Source organism: Diceros bicornis, chromosome 11 (genome assembly GCF_020826845.1).
Source record: "Diceros bicornis minor isolate mBicDic1 chromosome 11, mDicBic1.mat.cur, whole genome shotgun sequence".
Lineage (NCBI taxonomy): Eukaryota > Metazoa > Chordata > Mammalia > Perissodactyla > Rhinocerotidae > Diceros > Diceros bicornis.
The window spans coordinates 46,570,017-46,583,355 of NC_080750.1; the positions used below are offsets into that span (position 1 = coordinate 46,570,017).

At 37.0% G+C, this 13,339-nt stretch overlaps 1 protein-coding gene across 1 annotated transcript in view; it reads right to left on the reverse strand.

The window, feature by feature from the left end:
- The window catches only part of SPMIP2 (sperm microtubule inner protein 2), a 129,430-nt gene that overhangs the window by 11,052 nt on the left and 105,039 nt on the right, over positions 1–13,339 (reverse strand). The window contains exon 4 of the mRNA XM_058550276.1: positions 3,200–3,389. Coding sequence (XP_058406259.1) covers positions 3,200–3,389 — 190 coding nt within the window. The remainder of the gene's footprint in view (positions 1–3,199; positions 3,390–13,339) is intronic.

Consider the following 13,339-nt stretch of genomic DNA (forward strand, 5'->3'; position numbering starts at 1 on the left):
AGTAGACTTGGAGTAAAGCGGATTACCCACGATAATGTGAGTAGGCCTCATCCACTCAGTTGAAGGACTTAAGAGAAAACAAACTGAGGTCCCCAGCGAAGAAGGAATTCTGCCTCCAAGTTGCCTCTGGACTTTAGCTGCAACATCACTCTCACTGCAGGCCTACCCTGCAGGTTTTGGATTTGCCAGCCTCCACAATCACGTAAGCCTCGTAAGAAGAAACAGTTTAGAAATTTGCCCAATCGATTTTCAAAAATATTTGTAGGAGCATTTTGGGTAAATGTATACAAAAATGATACATACTGTTAAATATCATAAATTGTACTTTTTGAAACATTGTAATTAAGCTCCAAACTTAGGTTTATAAGTAAAAATCCAAACTCAAGTATGTGAATATAAAACATCCCCATTTTCAACCTTCTGTCTTAATGAGAAAACGTGATATTGTGTATAGGTTTATGCTTTTAAAATTTCCCCCAAATCCCCCAATACCGTTGACAAATTTTTACTTTTTTGTGGCTGCTTTCAGTGCATGGTTCTGATTCTTTTTTTTTTTTTTTGAGTATTGTTTTTTTTGCTGGGAAAGATTTGCTGTGAGCTAACATCTGTTGCCAATCTAGCTCTTATTTTTTCTCTCCAAAGCCCCAGCACATCGTTGTATATTCTAGTTGTAAGTCCTTCTAGTTCTTCTATATGAGCTGCTGCCATAGCATGGCTACTAACAGATGAGTGGTGTAGTTCCACGCCCAGGAACTGAACCCGGCCCGCCAAAGCAGGGCAGGCCAAACTAACTGCTAGGCCATCAGGGCTGGCTCAGTGTGGTTCTGATTCTTGCAGCATAGGGATTGGAAGATGTGCTGGCATCTCAGGTAAGTAGAGTAATAGTGGCCACTCATGGGTGGCTAGTGTGAGGCTCTATGTTGGAGGCTTTACACATATTGTGTTCATTATTTGCTTTTGAATTTATAAGAACACTTGATTCAAGTTATTTTCACTGAAGAGGATTTATATTCAAGGGGTGGGATGGGACTTGAGTACTTATTGAAGGGTCATCCATAAGAACCCTGGGGGATGGTCCAAAAAATGGGCTTGGAGAACATGTTTCTAATGTTTCTCTGGAAATTTAGAAGAAAGGCTAGTTGATAAAAAAAAGAGAGATTACTGAATAATATAGGATATTGTTTATCTCTGGAAGGGAAAAGTCGTGACCTAGAAATTGATTACCTTCACCAATTATGGGTGAAACCAACCTCAGGTACCTCTTTGATGTAATGCACTGAGAATGACATAGCAGCACTTATCTGGAATTACTTCCCAAAACACATAACCTGCATCTACTCATGAGAAAACATCAGATAAACCGTAATTAAGAGGCATTCTACAGAACTGGTCTGTACCCTTCAAAAATGTCAGTGACCAACACTAAGGAACTGCTCCAAATTGAAGGAGGCTAAAGAGAGATGAGGACAAAATGTAATACATGATAATAGATTGTATCCTGGATCAGAGAGAAAAGACATTCTTGGGGTCAATTAATAAAATTTGATTATGCACTATAGATTAGATAATAATATTGTATCAATCTTAAATTTCCTGAATCTTATAATAGTACTGTGGTTATGTGAGAGAACATCCTTGTTCTTAGGAAATACACTCTGAAATATTTACCGGCCAAGGAACATCATGTCTGCAACTTACCCTCAAATGGTTTGGAAAAAACAAATATATATATGTGTGTGTATGTGTATCTGTGCACATACACACACACATAGAAAGTAAGCAATAAAGCAAAATTAATAACTGGCAACTTGGAGGAAATAATGTATCAGGAGTTCACTTTTTACCGTTGTTGAAAATCTGCTGTAAGTTTGAAATCATTTCAAAATGAAAAGTCTTTTAACAGATTTTTTTCTAAATGCACAAAAATATCTCAACTGGATTTAGTGAATGATAGGAGGCATTTGGGATCGTTTAATCCATGATCACTCTAATCTGCACAAAATTAGTTCAGTGATGGAAAGTAACTAATCTAAGGCTCCTCCACATACCACAATAAATCATCTCATTTGGACCCAGCCCAAAATTCAGACCACAAAGGAATGTTAGCAGCTGAACTGCTCCCTTTTTCAATACAAAGCATCCCTGGGTCAGGACCCACCAAGGAGGCCTTCCACGGCTCCCTCACAGAATGTTTCAAATAAATATAATTAATTGCTAATGAATCAGATCTCTGGTGACAGAGGGTGAGCAATATTCTAGAGAGTTGGCAAGATTCTTCAATACAGCACAGAGAGTGTTCATGTAAGGAACAGGAGTCTCTGAATGTATCTGAGCTATTCTATTCCCTTTTGTATCATGTAAATTTGTTGTCAAAACCAATATTCAATACTGACACTACAAAGTGCATTTTGCTGTGGATTATGCAAAAGGACCTCAGGAAAGAGTTGTTGATTTGAATACATACTTGTACATTCTTTACTTGATTCTCATGATAACTCTAAAAATATTTAGGACAGAGACTAATATCCCCATTTTACTTATAAAAAAAACATATAGAGGGGCTGGCTCTGTGCCCTAGTGGGTAAGTTCAGCGAGCTCTGCTTTGGTGGCCCAGGTTTGGTTCCTGGGTGCAGACCTACACCACTCATTGGTGGCCATGTTGTGGTGATGACCCACATACAAAATAAAGGAAGATTGGCACAGATGTTAGCTCAGGGCGAATCTTCCTCAGGAAAAACAAAAAAAAAGCCGTGTAGGGAAATTATGCAACTTGCTCAAGGTTTCAGATAGTAGTGGGAAAAAAAACTTGAATTTGAACTGGTGTATTCTTACTCTGCTAACCAGTCTGTAGGGGTTTTAAGAGGGGTTATAGATTTATGTCCATTTCACAAAGTGAGAGCTTTCTCAGGTTTTAGACATCAAGGGGATGGCCATTCTCTCCAGGTTAAACCATGTGATAAATAAACACTTGTAAGGGCTGAACCTCACAACCTCTTGTTTTCTTTAGCTGTAATACCCACCTACACACAGTATGGACATTACTGTGGAAATCCAATATAAATTATAAAATGTTTTGATAGGTCAAAAGGAGCTATAAAGCTGATTATTAGTAGTCTTTCTATTAAACAGCATTCTCTAATTCATATGTTAAAACACCTTGATGTTTTCTATGATTATTCAGAAAAGCAAATGATCATACCTCCTCCTTTTTCGGTAGCTTTGGCAGCATAGGTGGTCTGTAAGCTCTTGGCAGTGTTGCCTTACTCTGCCTAACAAGGGTTGCCCATTTGGAATTTCTTTGATCGGTGTGCTCAAAATCACCCATATGCCAGGCAATAGAACCACGACTGTATTTTCCTTGCATATCCATAATACTAGGTTTTGGTTGCCTGAAATAGAAACAAATTAGATGGTTTTCAAATTGGAAAGATCTAGAAACAAGGCCACTATCTAGAAAACAAGTTTTCAGATAGTTGAGATTTGGCTGTTTGTCCTGTGATTCAAAATGATTTCTAGCCATGTGCCTTGGGAAAGCTAAGGACTTGAGCCATCAGCCAGTGTTCTGAGAAGTTTCTGGACATCCAGCTGCTGGAGATGCAGGGAACTACTGATGAATTCACCCCGGTATCATGACTGCACCTCGTGTCCTTCATACCCAAGCATGCAAGATGCTGGGAAGTTGAAGGTGACGTGTTCAGGCTGAGACCTCAGGAGACCCGTGAGTTCTGCAGGGCATGGGTTGCCTGTTTTGAGATCTCAGGGGACTTCAGGAAAACACCAGCTTCATGATTCCAGGCTCTGGCTTTGGATTATGTTAGAGAAAAGATCTAGGCTTCATTTTCTTTCCCCAGTGAAATCCTTGTTTAGGTTCTAGAACCCCTCAATTAGAATATTATCTGAGTCCTGCGTTCCCATTATAAAGAGTCAGCTCTGGGGGAAAAGACAAAAATGATCATAGGATAAGAATTTGCCATCTCCTTTGGAAGGCTGTTGCTCTAGAGAGCCTCTTGGGCTTCTTACCCCACCATCCCTCTGTCTGGACGCTCCGAGCCTCTTGACCACTGCAAAGTTCCCTTCCTAGAATCTGCGTTTTATGGGTTCCCAAGTTCTTTGGACCAAGATTTGTGGCAGGTCTGCCTTTCTCTTCACTCATTCCAGAACGTATGTGCACTTACTATATGTCCAACATGCTACAAGGCACTGGGGAGACAGCAATGATAGAACAAATTCCCTGATAGCATAGAGCTTATATACCAGTGGGGGAGACAGACAATAAACAGGTAATTAGGTCAAATATTTGGGAATATTTAGGAAATACCATGAAGAAAAATAAAGCCAGATAGAGAACAGAAAATGCAGGGCATGCGATTTCTGTGAGGGTAGGCAGGAGGAGAGGAGGTAATGTTTGAGTAGAGAGCTAAATGAAGGGAGAGAGCCAGCAATTCTCACAGCGGTACACAGGGGTCAGACACTCCTTTCCCATGCCCTAGAATCACAGAATCCCTGTGTTGGGAGGGAGCTGACCAATTCACTCTCCAGCAACCCCTCCACCGACACCCCATAGCCTTCAGAATAAAGTCCAAATTCCTTAGCATAGCACACAGAGGTGTTTGTTATTGCTGTGTTGTTTTTTGTTTTCTTTTTTTAAATGGTCTGCCCACATGGGCCTTTCTGGTCTGCTCTGCAGCCCATCCCTGCTCTCACACACACACACAGAACTTCATTGTGCTCTCTCCTGACCCTCTATGAGTTTGGAGAAGCCATGCTTTCAGACCTTCAGCCTTCTGCTTCAACTTTTCCTTCTGCTTGTAATTCCCTCCCTCCTCCTTTCCTGACGAACTGCAGCCAAGGCTTTAAATGTCACCTTTTCTGTGAAGACTTTCCTTATTCTTGTCAGGCAGCAGTGTTTCTCCTTCAATAGCACATTATATTTGACTTCTTTCGTAGAAACTATTACACTATACTTAAATTTCTAGTGCAGCAGTCTCTCTCTTCCTCCAAACACAGTGCTCCTTAAAAAGCCCAGAACATGTCTCGTTCGTCATTGCATCCCCAATGCCCATTACTGACACAAAGTTGACACTCAACTAATCTATGATGGATGGAGTAATGAGGACGGGAGGGAGACGATCAGAGCTGAATTACTTTAAAGGTTATCTACCTTCCCTCCCACTCTCCTCTATTCACTGGCTTCTGCAGCCTCCTTTTCCCCTCCTGCCAATGACAAGTGTGCAAGAATGGATCCCTACAGTCTGGTTTCTCTGAGTCTTGTTATTTACAAGTACAGATTAATAGCAAGGAAGAATCTCAAGAAAGTTTAAAGGGCAAGCTAGGTAATGGTTAGAAAGTATGGAACAGGTGTTGTGTATAGTTCATAGTAGCTTGATTAATGATTCAGAGAAAACCATTTCATGCAAATGTGCCACATTTTCTTAAAAACAATGTATTATAGAAGTAATTATACTGAATAGTTTAGAAAAGTCCTTGCATGTGTTTAGTCTTCAAGTGCTAAAATATTTCATAATCTTCTGTTTTAAATTCAGAATATCCTATGTCCCTGAATCTTGAATCACCAGGAACAGTGGGTTAAAACTTACTTGTAATTCAAAGATTTTGAAGTTCTTATAGAAATACTAGCCACATCAACTATGGAGATTTACGCACACTATATTGAACTTACAAATGAGCCACAAAAGTCAAAAGAGGTAAGCCAAGGAGCAGAATGTTTGACTCCAGATGGAGCATGAATGCCAGGCCGTCAGTAATGGTTTGGTGTTGGTGACACATGCACAACAGCAGTAAACACACACATACGCACACTCCAAGATAAATAATGCAACCAAACATTACACTAAGAGTGTAATAGTCTTACTATTGATTCTTACGTTAAGTAGGTACCAAGGGTCATATTTTTTTCTTTTCGAAATAATTTCAAGCTTATAGAAAAGTGGGAGCACAGTACAAAAGCTTCTTTTCCTAGATCATTTGAAAGTACATTATTGACGTGATACTCATCATCCCCAAATACCCGAGTGTGTAATTCTTAGAAACAAGGACATTCTACATAACCTCAATATAACCATCAAAATCAGAGGAAATCAGGAAATTAACATGTTTCTATTACTACCATCTAATCCTCAGACACTATTCAAGTTTTGCCAGATGTCCCAATAATGTCTATTTTGCAACAGAATCCAGTTCAGAATCACACATTGCATTTAGTTTTCTCATCTCTTCAGTCTCCTTCAATCTGGAAGTTTCTCAATCTTCCTGCAACTTTTATACAGCTTTGATAATTTTGAGGAACACAGGCCAGTTATTTTTTAGATATCCCTCAAATTGGCTTTGTCTTATGTTTCTTCTTGATTGGATTCAGGTCATACATCTTTGAGTGGGAATAACACAGAATAGCCATGGTGTGACTTGTCCCATTACTGGTGAGGTTCTCTTAGGTCACTTGATGAAGGTGCTATCTGCCAGGCTTCTCCTTTGTAAAATTACTTTTCCCTTTTGTCATTAGTATTTTGTCAGGAAATACTTTGAAATTATGTAAATATCTCATCCCACATCAAACTTTCCATTTATTCATTAATTTATTTATATCAGTAGAGACTCATGGTTTCTTCTTTTATTCACTGGGTTATAATCCGTTAATAACATTCATTTTGATGCTTAAATTATCCCAGATTTGGCTAGTGGGAGCCCTTTAAAACTGGCTTCTGTGTCCTTTTGACATGTCCCTGTCATTATTTGAACATTTCCTTACTTTTTAGCACAAAAAGATGTTCCAGCTTCATCTTTCTCTTCCCCAGTTCTAGAATAATCCATTTCTTGAAGGAACCCTACTTCCTTTTAGTGGAAAGTGGTATTTAGAAGCCAAGATCCGGGTGCTAGGGATTTTTTATTATTGAGATGTCACTCTCACACAACCATCTCAGACAACATTACACAGGATTCATCAGAGGGTTCATTCTTATTTTCTCTCTTTCCGTATTTGTAACTTGCCTCTCTTATAGTGGGAAAACTGGCTCCCATTCTCTTTATGTATTTACTTATTTGACCAGTCTTCCTGTCTATAACCAATGTCCCATTGCTACCACCACCCCCTCCACCTTGTGCATGCCCTTCTCACCCCATTTGGAATTCAACACCCCACCCCAGGGTGCCTCCTGGCAGATGCTTCTCACCCTGCTTTGAACCACCACAGTTCCCCAACTCCTCACTCTGGAGTGACAATTCCTTTGCTAGGCTGCACCCAATGGCTCTAAGACTGAATTGTTGGAGAAGGGAACAGGAAGGCAGTCAGATATTTCTGAAACATCCCCAAATGTCTAGAAGAGTACCTCGTATATATCACCAGCTTGAATAAATGGATTTTCTATTACAACGTCTAGATTGTTAAACCGTCAATGCAGCAATTGTGCTTTATATCATTTTTAAAAGTGATATATAATTCACATACCATAAAATCCACACGTTTAAGTGAACAATTCAATGGTTTTCATCATATTCACAAAGTTGTGCAATGATCACCACTAATTCCAGATATTATCATCACCCTAAAATGAAACCCTGTGCCCATTAACAGTCACTCCCCATTCCCTCCTCCCTCCAGCCCCTGGCAATCACTAATCTACCTTCTGTCTCTAAGTATCTGCCTATTGTGGACATTTCATATAAATGGAATCATACAGTATGTGGCTTTTTGTGACAGGCTTCTTTCACTTCGCATAATGTTATCAAGGCTTATCCACGTTGTAGCATGTATTAATACTTCATTCCATTTTATGGCCAAATAATATTCCATTTTGTTTATCTCTTCATCAGTTGATGGTTGTTTCTACCTTTTGTCTATTATGAATAATATTGCTATAAACATTCATGTACAAGTTTTTGTATGGACATGTACTTTCATTTATCTTTGATAGATACCTAGGAGTAGAATTGTGGGGTCATATGGTAACTCTACGTTTAGTTTTTTGAGCAACTACCAAAGTGTTTTCTAAAGTGGCTGCACCATTTTACAATGTCACAAGCAATGTATGACAATTCCAATTTCTTCATATCCTCATCAACACTTATTATCTGTCTTTTTTATTTTGTTTCAGGGAAGTATGAAGTAGTATTTCATTGTGGTTTTCATTTGTATTTCCCTAATGACTAATTATGTTGAACATCTTTTCATAGATCTTTTGGCCATTTGTGTATCTTCTTTGGAAAATGTCTATTCATATCCTTTGCCGATATTTTAATTGGGCTATTTGTCTTTCTGTTGTTGAGTTGTAAGTGTTCTTCATATATTCTGGATACAAGTCCCTTATAAGATATATGATTTGAAAATATTTTCTCCCATTTCGTGGGCTGTCTTTTCACTTTCTTGACAGTATCCTTTGAAACACAAAAAGGTTTTAATTTCAATTAAGTCTCATTTGTCAACTTTTTCTTTTGTCACTTGTTCTTTGGTGTCATATCTAATAAACAGTTGCCTATTCCAAGGTCATAAAGATTTACTCTTTTGTTTTCTTCTAAGAATTTTATGGTTTTACCTCTTACATTTAGGTCTATGATCATGTTGAGTTCATTTTTATTTATGGTCTGGGGAAGGGGTCCAACTTCAATCTTTTGCATGTGGATATCCTTACACCATTTTTTGAAAAAAATTGTTTTCCATATTGAATTGTCTTGGCACCCTTGTTAAAAATCATATGACCATAAATGTAAGGGCTTATTTCTGGACTCTCAATTTTATTGCATTGACCTGTATGTCTATCCTTATACATGTACCACACCCTCTTGATTACTGTAGCTTTGCAGGTATATTTTGAAATGAAAAAGTGTGAGTCCCCCAACTTTGTTCTTTTTCAAGATTGCTTTGGCTATTCTCAGTTCCTTGCCTTTCCATACAGATTTTAGAATCAGCTTGTCAATTCTGCAAAGAAGCCAATTGGTATTTTGATAGGGATTGCATTGAATCTGTAGATCAATTATTTAGAAAGTATTGCCACCTTAACAGTATTAAATCTTCCAATCCATGAACATAAGATATCTTTCCATTTATTTAGGTCTTGTTTACTTTCTTTCTTTTTTTTTTTTTTTTAATTTATTTATTTTTCCCCCAAAGCCCCAGTAGATAGTTGTATGTCATGGTTGCACATCCTTCCAGTTGCTGTATGTGGGACACGGCCCCAGCATGGCCAGAGAAGCGGTGCCCCAGTGCGCACCCAGGATGCGAACCCGGGCCGCCAGCAGCGGAGCACGAGCACTTAACCGCTAAGCCACGGGCCGGCCCTTGTTTACTTTCTTTCAATGATGTTTTGTGGTTTTCGGTTTGCACTTCTTTTATTAAACTTATTCCTAAGTATCTTATTCTTTTTGATGTTATTGTAAATACAATTGTTTTCTTAATTTCATTTCAGATTAATCATTGCTAGTATATAGAAATACAATTGATTTTTCCATATTGCTCTTTCATCTTGCAACCTTACTGAACTCATTTATTAGTTCTAATAGATTTTATGTAGATTCCTTAGAATTGTCCACATACAAGATCACGTCAGCTGCAAATAAAGGTAGTTTTACTTCTTCCTGTCCAATCTGGATGCCTTTTATTCCTTTTCCTTACCTAATTGCCCTGGCTAGAACCTCTACTATAATGTTGAATAGACATGGTGAGAGCAGACATCTTTGTCTTTTTCCTCATAATAGAGTAAAAGCATCCAGTCTTTCACCACTAAGTATGATGTTAGCTGTAGGGTTTTTGTAGATGCCTATCATCAGGTTGAGAAAATTCCCTTCTATTCCTACTTCATTGAGTTTTTTTACTCATGAAATAGTGTTGGATTTTTAGTCAAATGCTTTTCTGCATCTATTGAGATGATCATGTCGTTTTTATCCTTTATTCTATATATATGGTGTATATTACATTGATTTTCATATGTTGAAACAACTTTGCATTCTTGGGATAAATCCCACTTGGTCATGGTGTATAATCCTTTTTATATGTTGCTGGATTTGATTTGCTAGTATTTTATTGAGGATTTTTGCAGCTGTATTCATAACAGATATTGATCTGTAGTCTTCTTGTGATGTCTATGCCTGTTTACTGGCAAAGTAATGACTAAATTGGGCAGTGTTCACCCTCTTCTATTTTTTTAGAAGAATTTATGAAAGATTGGTGTTAATTCTTATATAAATATTTGCAAGAATTCACCAGTGTAGCCATCTAGGCTTAGTCTTTTTCTTGTGAGAAGTTTTTTGATTAATAATTTAATGTTTTTACTTGTTATAGATCTATTCAGATTTTCTATTTCTTCTTGTATCAGTTTTGGTAATTTCTGTCTTTCTAGAGAGTTGTCCATTTCATCCAATTTATGTAATGTATTGGTATATAATTGTTCATAGTACTCCTTTACAATACTTTTTATTTATTTAAAGTCAGTAGTGATGTTCCTGATTTTAGTAGTTAGAATCTTCTCTTGTATTTCTTACTCTCACTAAAGGTTGCCGATATGTTATTTTTTCAAAGAACCAACTTTTGTTTTTGTTTGTTTTCTCTATTTTCTATTTTATTTGCTTTTCCTCTATTCATTATTATTTCTTCCCTTCTACTTGCTTTAAGTTTAGTTTGCCCTTAATTTTCTAGTTTTTTAAGGTTTCAGATTTGGTTCTATGGATATTTCTTCTTTTAAATATAGGCATTAACAGCTATAAATTTCCCTCTGAGCACTACTCTCCCTACATCCCATAAGTTTTCTTATATTGTGTATTTGTTTTCATTCATCTCAAAGTATTTTCAAAGTCCTTTTGATTTCTTTTTTGACCTATTGGTTATTTAAGTTTATTGTTTAATGTCTACATATATGTGAATTTCCTAAATTTCCTTTTGTTATCAATTTCAAATTTAATTCCATTATGGTTGGAGAACGTATTTTATATGATTTCACTACTCTTAAATTTATTGAGGGCCAGCCCTGGTGGCCTAGTGGTTAAATTCAGTGCACTCCACTTTGGCAGCCCAGGTTTGGTTCCCAGGTGTGGATCTACATCACTCATCTGTCAGTGGCCATGATGTGGTGGCAGCTCACATACAAAAAGAGGAAGATTGGCAGCAGATGTTGGCTCAGGGTGAATCTTCCCAAGGAAAAAAAAATGAGATTTGTTTTATGGCCTAGCATATATTCTATCTTGGAGAAAGTTTCATGTGCATTTGAGAAGAATGTGTTTTCTGTTGTCATTATATGGAGTGTTCTATAAATGTCTGTTAGGTCTAGTTGGTTTATAATGTTCAAGTCTTCTAATTTTTTGTTGATCTTCTGCCTACTTGTTCTATCTATTATTGAAAGTGGAGTATTGAATTCCTCAACTATTATTGTTGAATTGTCTATCTCTCCTTTGGTTCTGTCAGGTTTTGTTTCCTGTGTTTTGGGGCTCTGTCATTAGGTGCATATTTGTTTATGATTGTTGTGTCCTCCTGATGGATTGACTCTTTTATCATTAGAAAATGTCCTTTTTTGTCTATAGTAACAATTTTTATCTTAAAGTCTATTTTGTCTGATATTAGAATAGTCATTAAAACTCTCTTTGGTAACTCTTTTCATAATATATCTTTTTCTATTCTTTTACTTTCAACTCATATATATTTTTGAATCTGAAGGGATTCTCTTATTGTTGGATATGCAGCATATAGTTGAATCATGTATTTATTTATTTACTTATCTATTTATTTATCTTTGCCAATCTCTGCCTTTTGATTGGAGTGTTTAGTCCATTTACATTTAATGTAATTATTAATAAGGTAGGATTTACATCTGTTATTTTGCTATTTGTTTTCTATATGTCTTATGTCTATTTTCTTCCTCTATTTCTCCCTCACTGTCTTCTTTTGTGGTAAATAGATATTTTCTAGTATTCTATTTTAATACCCTTGTCAGGCCTTTTATTGTATGTTTTTGAGTTTTGTTTTTTGCGTTTTTTTAGTGGTTGGCATGGGGATTACAATTAATGTCTTAATTTAAAATAATCTAGTTTGGATTAATACCAACCTAATTTCAATCATATACAAAAAATTTGTTTCAATATTGCTCCATTCTCTCTTTCCTTGTTTGTGTTATTATTGTCATAACAATTACATCTTTCTAAATTATAAGCCCATCAACACAGTTTTATAATTATTGTTTATGCAGTTGTCTTTTTTTTTAATTTTTTTAACTTTATTTATTTTTTTCCCCCAAAACCCCAGTAGATAGTTGTATGTCATAGCTGCACATCCTTCTAGTTGCTGTATGTGGGACACGGCCTCAGCATGGCCAGAGACGCGGTGCATCGGTACGCGCCCGGGATGCAAACCCAGGCCACCAGCAGCGGAGCGCGCGCACTTAACTGCTAAGCCACGGAGCTGGCCCCTATGCAGTTGTCTTTTAAATCATATTGGAAAAAAGAGGAGTTACAAACCAAAATATATTAATACTGACTTTTTAATTTACCTATGTAGTTACCTTTACCAGTGTTTGTTAATTCTTCACATGGATTTGAGTTAGTGTTTATTGTCCTTTCGTTTCAACCTGAAAGACTCCCTTCAGCATTTCATGTGGAGCAGGTCTTCTAGCCACAAAAATATCTCAGTTTTTGTTTATCTGGGAATGTCTTAATTTCTCGTTCATTTTTCAAAGGATAGTTTTGCTGGATATGAAATTCTTGGCTGACAATCTTTTCCTTTCAGCTCTTTGATTATGTCATTCCACTGCCTTCTGGCTTCCATAATATTTTTTTCTTTTTTTTTTTTTAATTTTTTGTTTATTGCAGTAACATTGGTTTATACCATTGTAAAAATTTCAGGTGTACATCATTGTACTTCTATTTCGGCATAGATTACATCATGTTGACCACCAAAATACTAATTACAACCCATCACCACACACATGTACCGAATTATCCCTTTCACCCTCCTCCCTCCCCCCTTCCCCTCTGGTAACCACCAATCCAATCTCTGTCCCTATGTGTTTGTTTATTGTTGTTATTATCTACTACTTAATGAAGGAAATCATATGGTATTTGACCTTGTCCCTCTGACTTATTTCACTTTGCATTATATCCTCAATGTCCATCCATGTTGTCACAAATGGCTGGATTTCATCGTTTCTTATGGCTGAGTAGTATTCCATTGTGTATATATACCACAGCTTCTTTATCCATTCATCCCTTGATGGGCACTTAGGTTGCTTCCAAGTCTTGGCTATTGTGAATAACGCTGCAATGAACACAGGGGTGCATGTACCTTTGCAAATTGGTGTTTTCAAGTTCTTTGGATAAATACCCACCAGTGGAATAGCTGGATCATATG